We start from the raw sequence: 20,913 nt of genomic DNA, 5'->3' as shown, positions 1-20,913 counted from the left end.
GGGTCACTGTTTCTTGCCTGATTTATTTTTTTAAATATTGCATTATTTTAAATTTGGGATGAACCTTGTAAGGCACTTTGTATTAGTATTAGTATTAGTAGTAGTAGTAATAGTATTACCCGAAGTCAAAATAATAATTATAATAAAAGTCCTTCCCCAGTGTTTAAAAGTATTTGACATGCCTCCCACCACGCCTCCTCTCTCATAAATAACGAACAGTCCCTAACGGATATGGCAGTATGGCCACGGTCCGTCATGGTTCGGTTAGCTTTTTTTGGCGCCCCCTGTAGGTCGTCTGTAAAAATGTTTGCAGTTATCACATCCGGGTGGAAGTGGCAATGTGCTTTACACCGTTTTGGGCAAGTTGAGTTGCTATCTCTCTGTAGTTATGCCGTTAATAGTGATGTGTGGTTACCCCTGTAGCGGCAAAACACGACGAGCAGAAGAGCTGAAGGCGCATTTTGAAGGAAGCACCCACAGAAAGGTTCATATTGTCGGAGACGGAGCTCTGGACGTTGAGAAAAACACAGTTTACGCAGGCAAGTTACGCTAGCTAAATTAGCTATGTCTTCATAGAAGTGTTAATAGTCACAGTTCCCCTACATGTTAGATATACACCAACGCGGTCATATTATCTTAATACAACCGCAGTATTTCACTGTAATGTCACCGGGTGGACCGAGGATAATTGAACTGGAAAAGAGATGTGATGATAAACGTTTCTAACAATAGACTCGTTTTTGTTGTCATGTTATTGTGCGGTGTGCCGCCGACTGAAAATAAAATATGCTACCAAATGAATCAAGAATTGCAGTGTATTACGGATTATCGAGAGTTTGGTTAGAATTAATGTTTTAACTTTTTGAATGGATTTTGGTGTGCAGAAGGCACATAATGTCTATATTTGCATACCTGATAATTAATAATTCATATACCACTTAAATGTGTGGATAACTTGTTAATAACCGTTATGTTTGGTTTGCAAAACCATTTGCTTGGCACAATTCAAAATGCCTTATATTAACATCTAATAGGTTTCTGAATGTTTCAGCAGCTAAAGTGTAATACCAGTAAAATAATCGGCTACTAGAACAAGCCGCATGTTTTTATAATTAAATTTATACTGGTTTATTACTTTTTTTGTTTGTTTTTTTTTGTTTTGTTTTTTTTTCCAAATTGTCTGATATTCAATGAAATGTTCTCTGAAATATATAACGTGCGTGCTGCGAATAGCTTAGCATCTGTTGTTTGGTATCCCAAATGACAAGTCACAGAGAAGACTGGAGTTATAAAAGTGACCCGTTACTTTTGCATACTCCTGCTATCATCTAAACCTTATTGGATGTGTTGCAGATTCCCAAAAGGAAAAAAATGTCCGAGCGTCTCTGAAAGCCGAGGTAGAGAGGTGAGTTTATCAAATCTGTTTTTGGACTAGATTTATCACTGATATTCAGCCGTCACATCCTTTTTAACCTTTTATTTTCTGTTTAGGAAAGTCAACAAGGATGACATTGTGATTTTGGATTCATTGAATTACATAAAAGGTAACTCATGCTAATAATATTCTTTTTGCAGATTCTGTACTGAAATATTATTTGTTCATGCTTTTACTTTAAGACTTGAAATACTTGACAGGCTACCGCTATGAACTGTTCTGTCTCATCAAACACACACAGACACCACACTGCCTGGTGAGTGTACTAGAGTAATAACTAATAGATTTTTAATATCAAGAAGAAAAAAAAACATTACCTAAACATTATTTTCACAAGTCAAAATCAGATGCTTTCTTTTGTTAAAGGTCTACTGTTTGACATCAGATGAAGAGAGCTCAACGTGGAATACCAGCAGAGATGCTGCTGAGCAGTACAGCCAGGACATGTGAGTGAGAAGTCCACTCATGCAGTGGAGGTGCATATTCGTATAGATTTTAAAACATATGTCTGTGCCTGTAATTGTGGAAATCAACAGTGTCCACTTTTGTTTTGTGGCATCTGGTTTGTCTCTTATAGCTTTGATGCATTAGTGCTGAGATTTGAAGCTCCAGACTCCAGAAACCGATGGGACAGTCCTCTCTTCACCATCCTGAAAGATGACATGCTTCCATTTGAAGCCATCTCTGACGCACTTTTCAAAAGAAAAGCACCCCCACCTAACCAGTCTACCCAGAGTGTAAGACACATGCTGTGTTGTTATTTAACAAGCATGTAATATTCAGTAGATGCATGCTGCCTTTTTGACTTGTCAGTAGTAATTGAGATTTTTTTTTCTGCAGCAACCATTGTCATCTGCAAACTTCTTGTACGAGTTGGACAAGATCACACAAGATGTGTTAATGGTATGTCTTCATATGTTTATCAGGCGATTTTGAGAATGCCATATTTTGCAAAACTGCAATGGAAACACTTTTTTGGCTTTTCTAGGTCACATGATGCTATAGCTATGTGCTTGTCAGTAGGAACTGACTCCCTCATGATGCAGCAGGAGCTACAAGAGCTGTTATTGCATCACATAACTCTTCAAAAGTTGAGCAGATCATCCAGAGGTTTTGAATCCACAATTCTGTGAAAATGTGGACTATTACCTCCCAGAAATCCCTCATACGTGGCCGCTCCCGCGTATGAGGGGCTTGCCTTTGCATTATCGCTCCAATAACATGCCTACAACGCCTTAGATTGGAAATAATGACCGCCAGTTTTGTTTTGAACATACATCGCCATGCTTCTTGGAATGTTCTTGTGAGAGAAGTCACATAACATCTTGTGAGAAGCTGAATAGCATCACTCAATGGAAACACAGTCATCTCACAGTTGTATTTTATCGACATTTTGAAAAAAATTGCTCAAGTTTTGCACAAATCTGTAGAAACCCGCCTCTAGTCCAAAAAACACTTGCTTTAAATTTCAATATGCAAAGCACAAATGTTGAAGTCATCCAAATTCACCTTTCTGCAGCTCGGGAGAAATGTATCAATACAACCGAATGTCAGGATGTCTGCTTATGTTCATTCAGAGACTGGAGTTGACAATTTATTTTATCCATTTATAGGCCATATCTGTTACATGAAAGACAATAGGTAACATTTTAATGCCTTTAATTGGATCAGTGTGCATTTTAGTTTGGCGGTGTGACACTGCTGATGCGATGCTGAGGAACTAATCTTAGCAATCTCAACACAGACGGAGCACAATATGTGCAACATTTGTTGATCAGACTCAATGAGAAGCAGTTCTCTTTATGTTGTTTGAAATGTTATGTATATGACAGTGTTTGGAACATGTACCACAGGTCTCTGATATTGATTTTGATATTGAGCCTTCTTTCCTAAGAGACACAACTGGTGAAGTCATTAACATTACATAAGGACCAGCTGGACAATGGGTAAATGGCAAAAAGACGATAATGTGTGCCTAATGCGTTGCAATCAGCACTATGTCCTCCCTATGTAAATGGGTGATGTCAAGGTTCATTATTGACATGAGGTTGCGTGTCCTGTTATTTAAGCACCTTTGCTCCTGTAATTATCTGTCTGCCTTTTTATATGATCGGTTGTGTCTGCTAATTGCTGTTAGCCAATAAGAAATCTCCTGCTCTTCGAAGTTCACTTCGAGTTTCACATCTTCTATAATATCACTCAAATACTAAATCAACATTTGAATGCTGTGCAGTTTTTTTTTGACACCCCCGTGGTGTCAGTCCTCATAATGACACCACAGGGGCATCACACGTGTCTATTCATTCTGTTTAAAAACAATATTTCTGCACCACTGCAGATAAAAATAAGGCTACACTAATATTATTAGTATTTTATACTGTTTTTAGATTTAGATTTCAGGGTGGCTGCAAGGATTGTTTTCAACTCATGTGATCTAGACATTTCCAGTAACTACAGAGCATTGTTAAGTCCAAATGTAGAGGTGTTGTGATATATAAAGTTAGTGACAATAACTGTGATATTTAAAGATGAAATATTGCTATCATGGTTATAATACTTATATGATAATATTGTTTAAATAATCCAGTGCCTCTTAAAAAATTCTGTTTCTTTCCATTCTCGCTTAGTCTCCCTCCCCAAACGCCAGCGTGTTGCCTTTTCACCATCTATTAAGCGTTTTGCTCTTTTTAAATGCTTTTGTACATTTACCGACTCTTTCCACATTCCTACACTTGTACTTTGAGTGTAATGCTACTTCTTTTCTTTTTCTTTTTTCAAATCTTCTGTACATGTCACAATAATATTGTTACTGAGAACTCTTTTGGCCATGATAATCTTAAATTGAAAATCTGATAAGTTAGACATTTTTTTTGTATAAAGATAATCATTTTCAAAATTCATAACATGTAAGACATTTTCAGCTTCAATCCATGGTTGTTGCCGTGTTGCATATTTAAATTTAAAAAAATGTAAATGACATATTCATTGAAGACATAATTTTTTTGTGCTTTTTTTTAAAAAAGACTAAATAAGACAAATCACTTCATCTATTTTGAGGTTATTTTTTGATTGGTTTTTTTTGAGGATTTTAAAAAAAAAATCTTGAGGTGATGACAAAATGCTTATAGACATTCAAAGCTTCATTTAAAAACCTCATTGTAAGCTACAAATGAAATGCCATTGAGTGCACATTTTTAAATATTTTTCAACAAATCCATTATAAATTAAATGAATTATTAGAAGTTCTTTTCTAATTTGGCTTCATCAGTCCATTTAACTCTGTGTGCAAACCCACTGTGCTTCTGCCAGGCAGCTGTATTTGTCAGTAAAAACACTCTTCTGTATGTAATGTGTTTGACAAATGTCATTTCAGGCAATTTTTAATGCACAGAAGACGAGTGTTCCTGGGGATCTGATTCAAGTTCCAGGAGCTACAGAAAAGATATCCTTTTTACACATTTACACGTCCATACGTCGCAGGTTTTGGTGATGTGTTGGCATGTGGGTTGTCAGGTGTCCACATAGCAGTGACCTTTCACAGCTAATGACTGTCTGCAGTTTGTCTTTGTGCTAAAGAGTCATATTCCCTCAGCAGCAGGAGGCAAAGTACTGAACATCAAATGATTTGTTTGAAGGAGAAAGGAAGGAAAAAGGGGGTGGGGGTGTCCATCAAAGACGTTTAAATGAAAGGCACAGCAGCCAATCACTGGTAAAGGTCCTGCCTGTAATGACATGCTGTGGGATACAAGAGAGAAGCCAAATGACAGAGATTAGCGGATTTATATTGGCAGCTGCAACGTGTCAGACCTTCTAAGAAGCAACCACTTCGATTGAAATGAATTTCTGGGCAGAAGCTCACTTAAAAGGACATTTCTGCACTGGTCAAACTTCAGTGACGGGTGCATCATTTGGGATGACGTCAGTAACATTCAGCACTCTGTACTGTTGCCTCGTGTTCTCCTTAAAGGTTGAGGTGTGACACTGTTTCCTTCTGATACTTTTCTGGCTAGTAACTTATCACACATTACATTTATCACTATTCAGGATTACTTTAGAAATATATGTATCCTTCGTTGTATTTGAATGTCCTTAACCTGATGTTTTTAACATCGAGCTCACCAGGAACATCAACATGGCAGAGCTAAGGAAATTACGGCGCCAGTTCATCAGCTACACAAAGATGCATCCAACAGAGAACACAGGGCAGATTTCTAACATGTTTGTGCAGTATTTAAATAAGAGCCTTCACTGACATTTTATCGCATTGGTATGATTTTTTTTTTTAGACAAATAAATATATTTAAATATTTGGTGCATGGTTGTGGGTTATTGGCCACTTTAGAGAATTAAAATACAAAACATTTTGGAATTTAAAAGTAAAGCACTGCATTTTTTAATGAGCAGAAATTGATCTTTACAAAAAGTGTCCTTACAGCAGAAAAGCCATGTGCAGTACCTGTAAATTCTATACAAATTAGACACAAGCATGTCAGCTGTGAAGGCCCAACCACGTAAAGCCAAAGGTTTCTACCAGAGGTGTGGACTCACGTCACAAATTTGATGACTTATGCAGCACGGACATTTGCAGTGACACCTGAAACTCCACTTGGACTTAAACATGAAAGACATAGGACCAGGGGTGTTTCTGGGGTTTGAGGACATTGGGGACATAGCTTAGACCTTAGTAGGGTGGTCCAGGGGGAGCCTTCCCTGGGAACTTTTAATTTTTTATGAATATGCTCTATTGTGATGCTCTTTTTAAGCACTCTGGCACCTCATTTACCTTTAACTTTATCAGAAAAATATTGTAGTCGTTAGTAATTATTAAGTACAGGATACTTAACAATGCTATCATTAAACATGTATTGACTTGAGCTGTAAAAGTAGTCGTTAGGCCTATTCTTTTTTTTTTTGAGAAACATGTGTAGCCTATACATCCAGATCTGGGGCTATTATCAGAAATTTGGGGCTGAAGTTTAATGACTTCACTTGGATTTGAACTTTTTGACGTGAAAATACTTCATAACTTCCTTTAAGAACAATGACTCCCTGATTCACTTTGTTTGAACCAATCAGACAGCATCCCATCAAGCTGCAGGAAACATTTCTGAGCACTACATAGAAAAATTATACCGAAGATAGTTTCATTCCTGTACAAAAGCTATGCTTTGGTCAACAAAAAATATGAATTACATTATGCAAAAAGTGCAGGTTGAAAAAACAGCGGAAATGCAACAACTTTCAGCAAACTTTTTTTTTGACAAATACATTAAAAAGCAAACATGATTTTTGTACATTTAATGTATTATGTTGAAATGGCATTGCATTTGTTAAAGAGCACATAATGACTCATTTGGAACTTGAAATTGGAAACAGGACTTTGGACATAAGAACTGTCAGTTTTGACTTTGGACTTGTGTGCAAAGACTTGAGACTTACTTGTGACTTGCAAAAACAGTGGCTTGGCTCCACCTCTGGAAGAAACCATGGAGACATTTTAGCAAAACTGAACTGTTGACCATCAAAAGGTCCATTTAAACTTTCTTGAGCTTTCAGCCTCATCTTGTGATCTTCCTCAGCAGATGGCGCTGCTCAGTTTTCATGGTGATGACACAATTAGAGAACTTTGGGTTGAATTTTTGATCAAGTTTCTATTTCCAAGGTCAGTTATGAACCACCAAGCTCAACATAACACATGCTTTGATACCTAATTATGTGGCTTCTACATGCATTAATTCCCATCTTTTTTACCTTTTCACTCACTTTTTGCTGTGTCATTCTTTGTAATAAATTCCACTTTCAAGTCAGACTTTGCCCAGTCAAAGCTCAGCACTTTCTCAAATACGGGTTATCCTTAATCGCGCTGGTATTGTACTTGACCTTGTGGTGACAGACCTAACAAACAGTACTTGGATTTCTTGTTTGGAAGCTTCTTATTCCTGTGCAGGATTTGTAAGCAAAATATTGCTGTGTCAGGCTCTTTTAAAGACTTGGTATTATGTAAGAAGATTGTGAGAAAAGCAAAGAACAGGAAGTTATGTGCAGGAATGTGCCCTTGCGTTGCTTACAAATTCAGCCACGTACTTTTGGCTGCTTTACTGGAATGATTTCAGTGTGGTAGTGCACACATAGCATGCATGGAGACTAATGTACTGGATGTGTCAACATGTATATAACTTTTACTCATAAGACCAATAGAAAAAAATGAGTGCAAGAATCTTTGTAAAATTTATTTTATTGAATGAAAAGCCATAAAAAAATAAACTTTTCACACCTTTTAACTCACATAGCCCCACAAAGAAAATAGCAGCAAAGCACTGACAAGTGCTATAAAATAAAAGATAGAAAAGTCATGATTTGTGAATGTGACAGTGCCAAAATAATGAAGAAAAAAAACCCACAACATATGCAGTGTTTACAGAATTGCATTCACTTCATTGTCTTTTTCTTCAGAGGAGCGGCTGTGCCAAAGATTCTGTCCCAGTGGCTGAAGAAAGGAGCGTAGTTGCTGCTTGGCTTCTGGTGGTGCATGTCATGAGCCGGTGCACCTCCCAGCAGACCAAAAGGCACCAGATGGTTAAGGGACCACGGTATGTCATAACCTATATGGTCCTCCACAGAGAGCCAGAGGCTGAAAACTGTGATGCACCACGTGGTCAAAGGGTGGCACTTTAAAAGAATGGGGTCCTGGTTGCTCCAGAGTCCAACAGTCATCAGTTCTGGGATGCTGAGCTGCTCAGTCGACCAGGAGAAAGGTGCCATGTATTCATGGTGGATTGCATGAATCCAGCGGTAAAGCTGTGCATGCTTGTGATGTACAAAGTGCCAAATGTAGTACTGAGTGTCAAAGAGGAGAAGCACAGCCAGTCCGTCAATGAATACCTCATACAATGTTGGAGCATCCTGTGGCAGCGTTGGTGTAGGCAGTATGAACATGCTGATTATCACAGTTGGCAAAACAAAGAATATGTGGTTATACAGCGCCGTCATGAAGCTCTTAGCCATCATTCCCACTGTTGGCTGCCTCTCTGGTTGGATCTTGTACTGATAGAGGAAAGGCAGTCTTTCTCCCCAGAGGTCCAGTGCAGCAAAAGGTATGCTGAAGAAGAAATAGCTGGAGAAGGCTAGTAGGACTGGGAAGAAAGGAGATGAGATGAGAGGCAGGTGGTAGAGAAGCAAATAATCCCAGAATGGCTGCAGCAGACGGTCCGAGGCCTTGGAGGGCAGGACCTGCAGAGGCATCTCACTGATGTTCAACATCTCGCTGTAGCTCCACTGAAAGCTGCTGCTGCTGCAAGTCTCAGGATCAACACGAAGTTCTGCCTTTATATAGTGGAGCTCAGCAGAAGGGGCTTTTCTCTCAGTCAGAACAGACCAGCTGCTTTTTTTTCCAGCTCAATGTTAACGAGCAGACCTTCACAAGCAGATTAACAAAGCCACTCAGGACCATGCATCAGACACAACAAACTGATACGCTTTCATCCGTTTAACCAGTACAAGGTTAAATCACTGAATGCATGGAAGAAAGGAGGACAAGGACATGTTTTTGGTAAGTGAAATATAAATGTTTTCTCCTCAGAGTTGCAGAAGACAGGCATTTTGCTTTGCAGAAATCTCTCAATACTTTAGAATAAAATGTCATCCAATTCAATCCACATTAAACAGGATTCCTACAGCTTAAGGCAAATTCAATCAAAAAGTTGCCTTAAGTTTACATTAATGAATTCAGTGCCCCGTAAGACTTTTTAGGGAGGGGGTCCTCTGTGGGGGTCCTAATTAAATGTCCAGATTTTAAATATTAACATGTCTCACACTGAATGATCATAACAACATGATTTATTGGTGAAAATGTGCAAAAATTTCATTGAAATCGTGTCACGTGTTGTCACAAATTAAGGCAATGATGCTCTTCTTCGCCAACTACTTATTTTCACCCAGAGCCTTTCTTGAAATGGTTTTGTTGGTGTTGGCATATTTTTGGCGATCATTTCTGAAAAGAAAAAACAAACTCTTTATCTTTGCACCACAAAAAAAGTATTTTTTTAATTAATAAAAACATTACCACCAATTTGTTTTAACCCGGCAAATATAAATAAATCAAGAAATGTTAAAAATAAACTTTAAAAAATGTGGACCTTATAGATGTACCTTGCCATTTTGACTTTGTTTCTGCAGCCCAGTCCTCCCTCCCAGTGGCTGGTGCGTGCACCTCTCGTCATCATGCTGCCGCAGCTGACACAAGGCTTTCCATTGCTGTATGGCTGCAACAACAAACAAGGTAAGGATGATTTTTTTTTTTTTTTAAATTCCATTCAGAGGCAAAGTCTCACATACGAATCCAAATGTATCTATAAAAGCACAGGAAATAAAATAATATTAAAAACAGCCTTATGCTGCGTTCACAGAATCAAGGGGGAAGTAGATTGCCAACTGGATATTTATTTTGGATTTATTATGGATTTTAGTGGACAAGAGGAGAAAGGTAAAATTAGGTGAAGTCATGCCATGTATCTGCAAGTGTGGACGGCATTACTGATCACATTTTTTAACTTAATTTATGTCCGCATCTTAAATAGCTCCTTTACACAAGGTGAAAACCTTGGCACTCTGGACAATTACTGGACATTACTTCAAAAATTACATAAAGTAATAACTATTCAGTTGTTGTATTTAATATATTTCACTAATTCTTTGTAAACTACACAATATCACCTTTGCAGCATGTTGTCATGTCATTAGTTTTGCCATTTTGCCATTCCGTCAAACTGTTGTTTTGTTTTTTGTTTTTCCCATGCCATACAGAAGGTGCTGTCCAGCTGCCGTCTGCCGTCTACCTGATTCCATGTCAATGCAGCAGTATGCATTCATGCGTCCAGTAGCTGGCCTAGCTCTTTGCTAGTATTACCTTCAATGTTGGTGAACTAAGTTGAAGTCTGCCTGGATAACAGTTTAAGCAATTTCCCTCGGTATAAAAAAAACCTTCATCTTATCTCAGGGGCTAAAATATAATGTCACGCCAAGTCTTTCGCTCACCTGTTCTTTGGCACAGTAGCCACAGATCATCCTATTGGCCAGTTCCATGGGGTGGTCCTGGTCCTCATCGTGGCACACATCACAGGCATAAGCCCGACCGCAGCATGGAAACCTGAGGGCAGTCAGAGGTGCAAAGTTTTCACAATGTGCTTTTTGGAGCTTCCACGTCAGACACATGAAACGATGATAGCATGATGATGCTACCTTAGCCAGCGATGGCTCTGTTTGTAATGCTTGCATGATCCCTTTTCTGGCAGCGGCTTCCCTTTTTGCACAGCAGGATCTCTTATTGTCTTGTAATTAACAGTAGCAGCACTTCGACCTGCACCAAGGAAAAAAAAAACATGTTGGCCTTTTTGGTGTGTTTAGATACAACAAACATTTACATTTTTAGATGCATAAATGCTGGTGTTTAAAGGCTTTTGTGCTCTGTGTAGCTCCTTAAATAACAATGTGAGGTAACACTGGTGAGGGAGCCAACTGTGGCAGTTTGCTAAGATCTTGAATCTTTGCTGATCCCTTTAAGAGCAAATGTAGGTGAGCTCTGACCTGTTCTGTTGGCGCGTGGAGGAATATACTGAAATCTTGTGCTCTCAGCCATAAGATTTAGTTTGCTGTGGCAGTGTTCACAATTAAACTCCTTTGTTTGACCATAGGAAAGGTTCTGGTAAAAATTAAAAGACAAAAAAAGTTTCAGACCAGGCCAGATCTCAATTTTTCACTTCTGCTGATAAATCACAGTGCTAATTTTGAAAAACCACCTGCACGGGGCCCTCCTGGGAGCAGCTGAGGCAGCCCACGATGAGGTCACAGTCCTGAAGCACGAGGTCAGCGGGTGTAGCATTGTAGAGGTCCAGGTATCCCAGGACATCGCTGTAATGGTGCAGCAGGCAGGGCCTGAACGCAGCACTGATGCTTGCACTGCACTTTTCACACTGAGCTGTGCAGGGTGCCCTTCCAGTCAGCGTCAGATCTGCGGTCACCTTACACCTGCAGACAGCACACAAACAGTCAAGAGTTCAATTGTGTGCCATTCGAAATGAATTAACTCTAATTTATGATACAGATATGAGTTTAGCTTTTCTTCCTTGCCTGTTACATTGAAGACAAACGGTGATTTGTTGGGCTGCGACAGTAGCTGTGTTCTCTCCCAGTCTCAGTCCCAGCAGCTTCATCTCTGTGCCTCTACGGGGATCGCTGATCTTAATGTTCTCCACCAGATGACTGGTGTCCTCCCCCTGCTGCTGCCCTTCATTAGAACCTGGACCCTCCTGCTGCACTAATGTCCCTTCCTCCATTGTCCTCTCATCCTCTGTCTTCTCCAGTTTGCCTTCATCACTGACCTCCTCGCCTGCAGCAGCGGCGTCAGATGAAAGATAATTTCCAGATTTTTTACACACAGCTGCCTGAAGCTCCTGGTATGATATGAACTGCAATCCAGCTTTTTCTAAATCAATGTCTTTTTTCAGCTGCAAAACATTCAAGAGAAAATCTTTCAGCATAATATAAATAAATGAAATAATAATAATAAATAAAAGAAAAAGGATTAAATTAGATTAAAAGCAGTAAATTTAAGGTTATTTCAGCAAGCTCAAAGAGAAAAAATACAAATGATCTCCAGTTTCTGCACACTGCAGTCTCACCTGCCGGGCTCCTTCCGTAAAGAGTCTCTCCAAACTTCGATCTAGCCAGCGTAGAAAAGGCCGGAAGAGCAGCTCTATCTTTCCCAGAAGCTGATTGGTTGCGTGCTTGGCTTGAAGCCACTCCAATGACGCTTGCTGTACGTGTCTATGTAGACAGAGATGTATATAAATGGCAACACCATTAACTCTAAACATACAAGTTTCACTATAACTACATGATTTACCTTGCCATTACTGGCGGCAGCTCCTGGTCCAGTGGTATGTCTATAGTGAAAACCTAAGAAAATATTTTAAGATGATGAGAACTGTTATTCCATGTCAACCATTTATTGTATATATATTACAGAGACTGTGGTTTAAATGGAAGCAGTGGTCTTTACCTCATGGGGATAACTGTCTGGGAAGCTCACCATGATGTCGACCTTTTTTAAATCAAAAGGCTAAAAGTTAAAATGCAGAGTTAGTAAATTTGTTAGAAAAAGTTAAAACATCTAGTATTTAATTCTACCTTTTATATCCCTTTACTCTTTTATTGTTAATCTGCATCCTTTATTATGTTTTATATCTTATTGCTCTGTAAAGCACTTTGGATTGCCCTGTTGCATGAAATGTATTATGCATAAAAGCTGCCTTGCCTATTTCCAGATAATCCTGTAGGATTTTTCATCAATGTAACGTATGGTTGGTTACATTAAACCTAAAGTAGGTTCATTAATGATTTACAAGAGAAACTTGTAGTTTATAGCTTCTACAACAATGCTGATCAAGCAGATTTACAGTTCTGATGTGCCAGTAATATTTATTTTGTCAAATGAATTACTATATTTAACTGTATGCTAGGGGTCAGTGGTTTAGAAACATCATAAGGTAATGGCTGAGTAGCAAATATATCTTTTTGTATTTAGTTGTTCTCAAATGAGCCAAAATAGCCAAGATTAATCACTACTTCACCCCATTTCTCATAAAACAAATAGGCTTAACTGAATCTCAGTGGTGCAGTTTAAGTGATGCAAATCCCATGTATCCCCTACTAATGAACAATTACCCTTTCACAGTAAAATCACCATGGGTGCTGTCACAGCAAAGTAGGAATGTTTCTTTTATTTACCGTCTTTGGAGAGACTTCAGTATTTGTCTCAAAATATACGTAGTTCGTGTTGATTAGTCATGGAGAGACTTGTTCATTCTCATTTATTAAAAATGAGCTTTGCTATATTATCAAAATAATACATGGGTGGATATTTGCTCTATTAAAGCTTGCAGTGGAGAAGAGGAGAAATAATTAAAATACTTACCCAGTCTGGATCCATGGCCTCAACAGTTGCCCTGTAATACGTAAGTTTTCCATCACTTCGTTCCTGAATAATCAGCTGGTCTTTGGGAAAACGCTTCTTTAACTGATTGATCTCTGTGTCCCGCAGCTGCTTGGACATATCCTCTGTCAGGTCACACAGCTTGACCTCCTGGAGGATGCTTGGACGGGGCACTGGTGGCATCCTCTGCGCAGGTCTTGGGTAACTGCCAGGAGCACGCTGGTCGTCCACAGGGGGGAACTGTGGTGGATGCCAGAAGCGACATCTGTCCTCCATGGTGCAGTGGCCTGAGACAAAGTAGCGACAGGGGCGGCGGCTAGCTGCTGGGGCAGCCCTGGAGTTGGGAGGCCTGTGCGCCAAATCTCCTCCAGGGACCTCTGAGTTTGGCAATGTGACATCTGACTGGCTGTGCGTCCTGGTTGTTTTCTTCTCATGAGCTCTGGCATCATCTCTAATGTGTAGGAATTTGCATTTCTTCCCAAAATTGCAGTGTCTTCCCTGAGAGAAGAAGCGACACAGCTGCCGTGTATCAAGCACAGGCTCTGATTCACCCGTCCCCTCTCCCTCACCGTTCTCCATCATTAACACCTGAATGAATGAATACATTAACACACATTAAAGAGTCCCCACTTCTTTGACTTATATGTAAACACTAGAGGGACAAAAGTATTCAGCACATGTGGCACGAACATCATGAATCACCTGCTTCATGGACACATGAATGGCCGGACATGCTATGGTCATGAGCTAAACTCAGCATCTGAGGACGGAACAGCTGTGGCACAACAAAATGGCACGCAGACTCGTGTGTAAAACCAGAGTGCAGATACCAACAGCACATCAGAACGCCATCCGACATGTGAATACAAACTGTTCACATGTCGTACTTTCCACCAAATTGTTTTGCTCTTTTCTTTTCAGAGCAGGACACACGGTGATGAGGTGCCCCGCTCATGGCACACATACACAAACATCCATTTGTGGTTACAGCCTCCACTCTTCTGAGAAGACCTCTGATAAGATTTTGGAACCTCGATACAGGTATTTGCTTTCATTTAGCCACAAAAGTCGTAGCAAGACGCTGAAGCTGGAAAGTTCTTCCATACCTAACTGGGAACACCACTTGTTTATGTTAATGCTTAGCGATTAGCGGCAACGTTATCTTAAAACAGACAAAAACCTTCTCCAAACTGCTACAACAAAGGTGGAACACCATCTTCATAAACAGTGGTTCCAGCCTTTTAGACTCATAACTACACATATTTTTTTTTTAAAAATTCATACTTTTTATGGTTTTAGAAAGTCCAAAAATATATTTATAAATATGAAGAACTTTTTCCTAAATCCAATAGCTTAAGTGCTATAATTCAAATTTGTGACGTCATGGGGTACAAAGTGTGGAGCTCAGAGCAGCCAGGGCAATGATCTGAGTGTATAGGAACATTTTCTGTTTCAGAGCTGAGAACACTGCAATAAAATCAAGCTCATTTGGGTATAAAAAAGGAAACGTGTGTCCACAAAATCAAGCTCCCATTCGTTGTCTATGGAGCCGTTCCAGACTTTATACTTGATGACATCACAAGTACAAAACTCACCTCTCTGGTTTCTGGCTTTGAGAGAGAGTAGTGTTCAAAAATATTAATTGAACTTTATTGCTCCTATATTTATTTTTATTTTTTTGTCCCACACAAAGTGTATCACTAGGGAGGACATGGGTCTATAAAAATATACTGAACAGCTGACACGCAGTTACAGTTTTAATAGCTTTTTTTAATAGCAATGCAGCATAGTCTTCTAAATGTGAATTTACATTCATGGATATGGAATTTGCCCATCATAACAACAAGATTAATCATGTTCATTTTGTAAGGGGCTTTCCTCAAGTATGTAATCCTCCAGAGCAAGGCTTCATCACTATTTTAAGAAATAAAATTTAATGAATAAAGCCAGAAATTCTTCACAGTGAGGCAATGCAAAAATAGATTCACAACAGTTTTGGTACAATCAAACCAGAAAATACAGTTCACATCAACATCTCTGTTAAATCGTCTTTTCACTGCTCATGGAAATAACATATTGTTTTTCTTAATTTAGCTGGTGTTCCCCTTTAAAATAAGGAAGCGCTCACTTGTTCGCACCTTAGCTTGTTGAACGAGACACTAAGTTTACCCATGATATGTAGGCTACAGCTCAGGTTTGTTTACTTACCTAATGCTGTCAACCCAACACAGAGACAGACATGCCCCTCCAGCCAGCTGGGATACTTCTTCAAAGATCCTTTTCGTCCTTTCAATCACACACAAATAAAATGTTACTAACAACTTTTAAAACACGTTTTTACTGCCTAACCATTGAAAAACAGAATGTGTGTCCATATACCTTTGGCCAGATAGCGTGGACAATCTCAGTGTTAAATGTGCCTCAGTTTAATAGGCTATTTCACATATTCAAAGGTCAATCCGATGGTATTGAGCCTGTTTTATTGCTCTATGTTAACGTTTCGTGAATGATCTACCAGTATGTTATACAAAAGGGACTATTAACACCCCCAAAATGTTTTGTTTTCGTTACATTTAGCCTAACGCGGGGTCCATTGATCGTCCGCATTTTCTAAATTTGTATTCAAATATCGTCTCAATGCCGTGACATTTGTGCATTTTGCTCTTAGTTGCTGTTAAACAGGGCAGAAATAAACATTAGCTATCTGTTAGCTAGGTAAACTTGACTTTTACTCGACACGGGGAGTGTTTTTTCAGATCAAATGAGTTATTGATTTCAGAGGAAATCGCCTCAGATACACACAAGGGTCCGCGTTAAAGTATATTCACTGTAATGATACAAACATAAATGCTGAAATACCTCAAATAACCTCTCGAAGTGGCCTTACCTGCTGATATCTCTCAATAAACTAAATCGTTACGTGCTACAGGAATCGTATCCTGCGTCATTACGTACGACGGCGGGGCCCTATAATGCATCCATGATCCTACTCGGTTGGGTAATTTTGTCGCCCTCTGCAGTTTGGGAGTGTGAAACGGAAGTGAAGAGGTTCAGAGTTTATTCTTGACCAGCTGAGAAAACCATGGAGATTTTGTTATATCACATGACCCTTAACAGCTAGAGTTGCATTATTACCTACACACCCATGTAATCTTTAAGGCTGAGGTATAAAGTTCATTGTTGAGCTGGGACAACACTGACACCTCATGTGACAGGCCAGTTTAGTAGCTTTTCTTGACCTTTTATCATAAGATTATTCAACATTTAACACCTGGATCAAATCTTTTTTTTTTTTTAATTAAATTTTCTCCTCATTCAGAAACATGAAAGTTTTGAAAACTGAGGAATTGTTTGATTTCTTTCAAAAACACAGTAAAAACATAATGAGTAACTTGGTAAAAGTGTCCCACAGAATTCAGAAATAAAGTAAATAAAAAGTGACATAGAAATTATCTGAATATTAGCTGGGGGATTATTAGATGAGATCAAAAACTGAGGACATATGTTCAGAAAACTATATTTATAATTGTCTTATTATCTAGGCATTTCTTAAAGTCTTTTCTTTTTCTTTTATTTAATAAACCTTTCTTCTTTTTCTTTTGCTTATTTTTCTTATATCTTTTTTACTAATTTTGGGGTTATTTTTTGTTAAGTTGCTTTTCATCCTCTTCCCAGGTTTTTGAAAGAGATCAAGTCAACTTGCTCAAGTTGCGGAGGGTTAAGCCAACATGGAAAACTTGAAAAAACTTGAAGTGCTCAGAAAACCCCTACTCCTTCTCCTGATGAAAACATATGATATCCTGTTTACACAGTCTATGGATATGACTGAAAACTCCTTAATAACTATGCACACTAAATTGACCTTGCTGTGAGATTGATTTCTCAACATTTTTTCCTCTCTCTCACAGTAAAACTGCAACTGCAATGGGCCTGCTGATGTGCCAAAAACAGCAGAATGATTCAAATTAAAGCTGTTGTTCCTCAATATTAACTATATATATATAAAGAAATATTGGCATCTTTCGTTTACACTAAATATTAGGCCAGACTGTGTTCTTGGTCTGCATTGTCCACTTCAGGACACCAAAACACATCAGCTTAACATATACTATATTTTTAAGATTTTAATTGTATTTTGTGATTCACCATTTAATTTTTTTTTTGTTAGTTTTGTGTTATGGATATATGGTGTTTCCTTATAGCCTATTTACAGTGTGACATACTATGTTGGGGAGTAATTAGTTCTATGTTATTAATTTACAAAATAAATGTAATTCAGTTACTAAGAAAAACATGTAATTAAATTACAGTTAGTTGTCAAAATGTTGGCGATTACAAAGGGGTTACATCCAAATATTTATTTATTTACTTTTTTTGCAAAATGTTAACATGCAGAATATAGCATTCATTCTGCTGCTTTGCACCTCATCAAGCAGGGATGCCTTAGCATTGCCTATTTATGCACATTTTTTCTTTTTTTTTCCCAATTTAGAACATTTTTAGAAGAGTAATCAAAAATGTATCAAATGTTATAAGTTATATTACTCTGATGAAGTAATTGCAATAGTTATATTACATTTTTTTTACAGGGTAAAAATCTGTAACCTATTATATTTGAAAAGTGTTCTTCCCCACACTGGTGACATGTGTGCTTTTTGTGTCACTCTTTTTACATGTTCTTTGTTGGTCTTTCTTTCTTGAAGCGGCTGTGTAAAAAATGCAAGAATTCCAGTGTGTATCTGTGTAAAATGAGAAATACATTCTCCTGAGCTCAAGCAAAGGTATGACAAGAACATTATGTTTGAGAGAGTGAAAAAAATAGGATTTGAAATCATTTTCTTTGCTGAACTATATATCATGTGGGGAGCTATATGTTACCAGGAACACAGTGTGTATGAATAATTTGTTGCATTGTTGCACACTGCTGTCACTTGATACCACACAGTGAAGCAGACATTCAAAGTCTTTACCAAAGCTGCTGTTTCTGGCTGCAACGAGTACACTCTTTAGACTTTTATAACATATTCACCTTGTGATTTTTACTCGAGGATGGATCTGGATTCTAGTGCAGGTATTTGGATAAGATGCTTAGGAAATGACTCTTTGCTGCAGCCTCTGTGGGACAGTCTGAGGCTCAACTACAGAGACTATTTGAGATCTCCTCTCTTCCCTGTTGTTTTGACCGTGTCCTCCTACTTTGTCCTGTGTCTCCCTTTCCTTCTTTGCGACATCATGGGAGAAAGGTGGGCATGGGTCCAGCAGTTCAAGATCCAGCCCAGCTGTCGTCCTACAGCCTCCACACTGCTGCACTGTGCAGGTGTCACCTTGTACAACCATGCGTTCCTCGTGCTCCCGGCATCAGTGGCCCAATGGGCATGGAGGCCACCTGTGGACCTGCCAGACCGAGCTCCGTCCCTGCTGGAGTTTGTTGGTGGGGTGATAGCCAACCTCCTGCTCTTTGACTTCCAGTACTTCATCTGGCACCTGCTCCATCACAGGATCCGCTGGCTGTACGTCACCTTCCATGCCATCCATCATAATTACTCATCTCCCTTTGCTCTGGCCACCCAGTGCCTCGGTGGCTGGGAGTTGGTCACAGTGGGCTTCTGGACCACTCTGAATCCTGTGATCCTGAGATGCCACCTTCTCACCACGTGGGCCTTCATGGTGCTGCATGTCTACGTTTCCATTGAGGATCACTGTGGTTATGATTTCCCCTGGTCCATGTCACGCCTGATACCGTTTGGCATCTACGGAGGGCCCAGCAAACACGACGTGCACCATCAGAAACCCAATACCAACTTTGCACCACACTTCAGCCACTGGGATAAAATATTTGGCACGCATGCTGATTTCAGCTTCTCTGCTGCTATGAAATAGAACTTTAGACCTCTGTTAGGTAGAGCTGTGCTTTTGTGTCTGGTTTGCTTTTTTCAAAACTAAGAGACTACATTTTCCTTTATACACAAGGCATGTCACTGTTGTATTTGAAACAAACACTGTCAAAACAAGATATTCCTGCAGTGGTATAGAGATGATAATGGGCAAATCTGCCAATCCAATTTGATAAAATCATATCATTTAAAGATATGCAGAATATAAATAATGCCTGAATTTTCACTCTGAAAGTGAATCTGAGCTCTAGACATGGGATGCAATACATATAAATATTGCATCATCTGAGCCACTTTTCCACTCTTTACCAGTGTAATGTTTCTTTTGAGTTGGTTTTATTTTATTTCAAGGGGTGGACAAAAGGGATCAAATAAACTGACAACATATCCATTTAAAACAATGATAGCAAGACACAGTCTGTGTGGTGGTCTTGCTTTTGTTGTCCTTGTTGGTGTTTTGTCTTTCTTTGTAGCCATTCTGCATCTTTTTGTGTTTTGTTTCTCCTTGGGGTCAGTTAGTATCTTTCTAGGTTTTGTTTCTTTCTAGTCATTTTGTGTATTTTTGTGGTTGTTTCCCCTTTTGAAGTTATTTTGTGTGTCTTTGTAGTTCCTTCGCATCTCTTTGTGGTCATTTTGAGTACATGTTTATTTCATTGACATTTTGCAGATGAGGGCCAGTGGGGTCCATGACACCTCAGGCACATTCACTCATCTGTCTGTTGTTAGGCCTGAAAGTATAAACCACAACATCAAAATATCAAGTGCACATACATTGATGGTTTAGTAACCACTGACTCTGGGTTAGTATGTCTTCCCCTGTGGTGTTATATAACAAAGAAATAATACTTTGTTACAGTGCTTAAGTATTTTTCTGGGAGTAAATAAAATGTATACTTTACACCACTACATTTTTCCTACGCATTTTAGTTACTTACTATAAAACAGGGAAGGAGGGGACAAACAGACAAATGAAGAAATTGGAGAGAAGGAAAAAACAATTTTGTTTATTAAAGCCTTTCCAGCATTTGCTTTACTTTCAATACTTAAGTACATTTAATATTTTAAAATTACTTTTGACACTTAAGTACAGTAAATATCAGATACTTTAAGACTAGTAATATTCTTATAAGTGACATTTCTGGTTAGAAATCTGTACTTTTATTCAAGTATGGCTTTTAGTTACTTCATCTACTGCGGGTCTTCCCTTTTATTTTTCAAGTAAAAATGACCTTATTTCTGCATTTCTATGTTGACACCAGTATGCCTCTTGTATTTTTTAGGTCATGTAATCTGACCAGTGATCCCAGACTGGTGACACTGGTTGTCCTGATACTCAAAAATGTTTAATGTATGAGGGACAAGTAAAAGTCAAGTCATATTTTCCACCACTAGATGTCCACAAGGAGGCTACTCCAAATGCCGTTTCCATTTAATTTAACTTATATTTTTAATAGTTAACCGCATATGTTAAAGGCTAATAGTTAACAAAAATATATTGTATGCATTATATTGTGTTATCTAGAGCTTTAATATTAACTGTATTTTGCAGTGGTTAAATCATTTGTGTGTCGCGCTTGTTGTGTGGTTGTGCTGGT

General features: G+C 38.7%; 4 protein-coding genes across 6 annotated transcripts; 2 read left to right on the top strand and 2 right to left on the bottom strand.

Annotated features, from left to right (window-relative positions):
• Nucleotides 1-287: 287 nt before the first annotated feature.
• On the top strand, nt 288-5,742 carry kti12 (KTI12 chromatin associated homolog). 2 transcript variants are annotated; one of them, XM_088080587.1, is made up of 9 exons: nt 288-539; nt 1,354-1,405; nt 1,492-1,544; nt 1,618-1,691; nt 1,802-1,881; nt 2,013-2,172; nt 2,276-2,338; nt 4,809-4,879; nt 5,546-5,742. In XM_088080587.1, exons 1-9 carry the CDS (start codon nt 389-391, stop codon nt 5,685-5,687), a joined length of 846 nt encoding a protein of 281 aa, XP_087936713.1. In that variant the 5' UTR covers nt 288-388; the 3' UTR covers nt 5,688-5,742. The 2 variants fall into 2 exon arrangements, with proteins under 2 accessions (XP_087936713.1, XP_087936714.1); XM_088080588.1 differs by having other exon boundaries at nt 290-539; nt 1,636-1,691.
• A 1,910-nt stretch (nt 5,743-7,652) lies between these two features.
• On the bottom strand, nt 7,653-9,114 carry ch25hl1.1 (cholesterol 25-hydroxylase like 1, tandem duplicate 1). The gene has a single exon (XM_042496576.2). It carries the CDS (start codon nt 8,693-8,695, stop codon nt 7,865-7,867), a length of 831 nt encoding a protein of 276 aa, XP_042352510.2. The 5' UTR covers nt 8,696-9,114; the 3' UTR covers nt 7,653-7,864.
• A 139-nt stretch (nt 9,115-9,253) lies between these two features.
• On the bottom strand, nt 9,254-16,380 carry LOC121950542 (uncharacterized). Of its 2 annotated transcripts, none has more exons than XM_088080586.1 (13): nt 16,312-16,380; nt 15,633-15,710; nt 13,407-14,012; nt 12,492-12,533; nt 12,336-12,388; nt 12,112-12,256; nt 11,561-11,937; nt 11,230-11,458; nt 11,018-11,132; nt 10,673-10,790; nt 10,469-10,580; nt 9,584-9,696; nt 9,254-9,425 (listed from the first exon to the last, which is right to left on the bottom strand). In XM_088080586.1, the coding sequence occupies exons 3-13, from the start codon at nt 14,004-14,006 to the stop codon at nt 9,356-9,358; spliced, it is 1,974 nt and encodes a 657-aa protein (XP_087936712.1). In that variant the 5' UTR covers nt 14,007-14,012; nt 15,633-15,710; nt 16,312-16,380; the 3' UTR covers nt 9,254-9,355. The 2 variants fall into 2 exon arrangements, with proteins under 2 accessions (XP_087936712.1, XP_042352508.2); XM_042496574.2 differs by having other exon boundaries at nt 12,492-12,551; nt 16,312-16,379.
• Nucleotides 16,381-18,308: 1,928 nt separating this feature from the next.
• ch25hl1.2 (cholesterol 25-hydroxylase like 1, tandem duplicate 2) lies at nt 18,309-20,182 on the top strand. Its single transcript, XM_042496422.2, has one exon. The coding sequence runs from the start codon at nt 18,474-18,476 to the stop codon at nt 19,302-19,304; it is 831 nt and encodes a 276-aa protein (XP_042352356.2). The 5' UTR covers nt 18,309-18,473; the 3' UTR covers nt 19,305-20,182.
• The last annotated feature ends 731 nt before the right edge of the window (nt 20,183-20,913 follow it).

The sequence above is a fragment of the Plectropomus leopardus genome, chromosome 7 (assembly GCF_026936395.1).
Source record: "Plectropomus leopardus strain MGB_pleo_1.0 chromosome 7, ASM2693639v1, whole genome shotgun sequence".
Lineage (NCBI taxonomy): Eukaryota > Metazoa > Chordata > Actinopteri > Perciformes > Serranidae > Plectropomus > Plectropomus leopardus.
This window is presented reverse-complemented; position numbering and strand designations above follow the sequence as displayed.

What these genes read in the sequence shown, in the direction of transcription:
- ch25hl1.2 (XM_042496422.2), top strand. Translation starts at nt 18,474, where the DNA reads ATGGATCTGGATTCTAGTGCAGGTATTTGGATAAGATGCTTAGGAAAT.
- LOC121950542 (XM_042496574.2), bottom strand. Translation starts at nt 14,006, where the DNA reads ATGATGGAGAACGGTGAGGGAGAGGGGACGGGTGAATCAGAGCCTGTG. An exon ending in TTACGGAAGGAGCCCGGCAG is followed by an intron (nt 11,938 to 12,111) that starts GTGAGACTGCAG and finishes AATGTTTTGCAG; the next exon opens with CTGAAAAAAGACATTGATTT. An exon ending in AACAAAGTCAAAATGGCAAG is followed by an intron (nt 9,426 to 9,583) that starts GTACATCTATAA and finishes TTTTCTTTTCAG; the next exon opens with AAATGATCGCCAAAAATATG.
- ch25hl1.1 (XM_042496576.2), bottom strand. Translation starts at nt 8,695, where the DNA reads ATGTTGAACATCAGTGAGATGCCTCTGCAGGTCCTGCCCTCCAAGGCC.
- kti12 (XM_088080587.1), top strand. Translation starts at nt 389, where the DNA reads ATGCCGTTAATAGTGATGTGTGGTTACCCCTGTAGCGGCAAAACACGA. An exon ending in GAGCAGTACAGCCAGGACAT is followed by an intron (nt 1,882 to 2,012) that starts GTGAGTGAGAAG and finishes TGTCTCTTATAG; the next exon opens with CTTTGATGCATTAGTGCTGA. An exon ending in CCAGGAGCTACAGAAAAGAT is followed by an intron (nt 4,880 to 5,545) that starts ATCCTTTTTACA and finishes TGTTTTTAACAT; the next exon opens with CGAGCTCACCAGGAACATCA.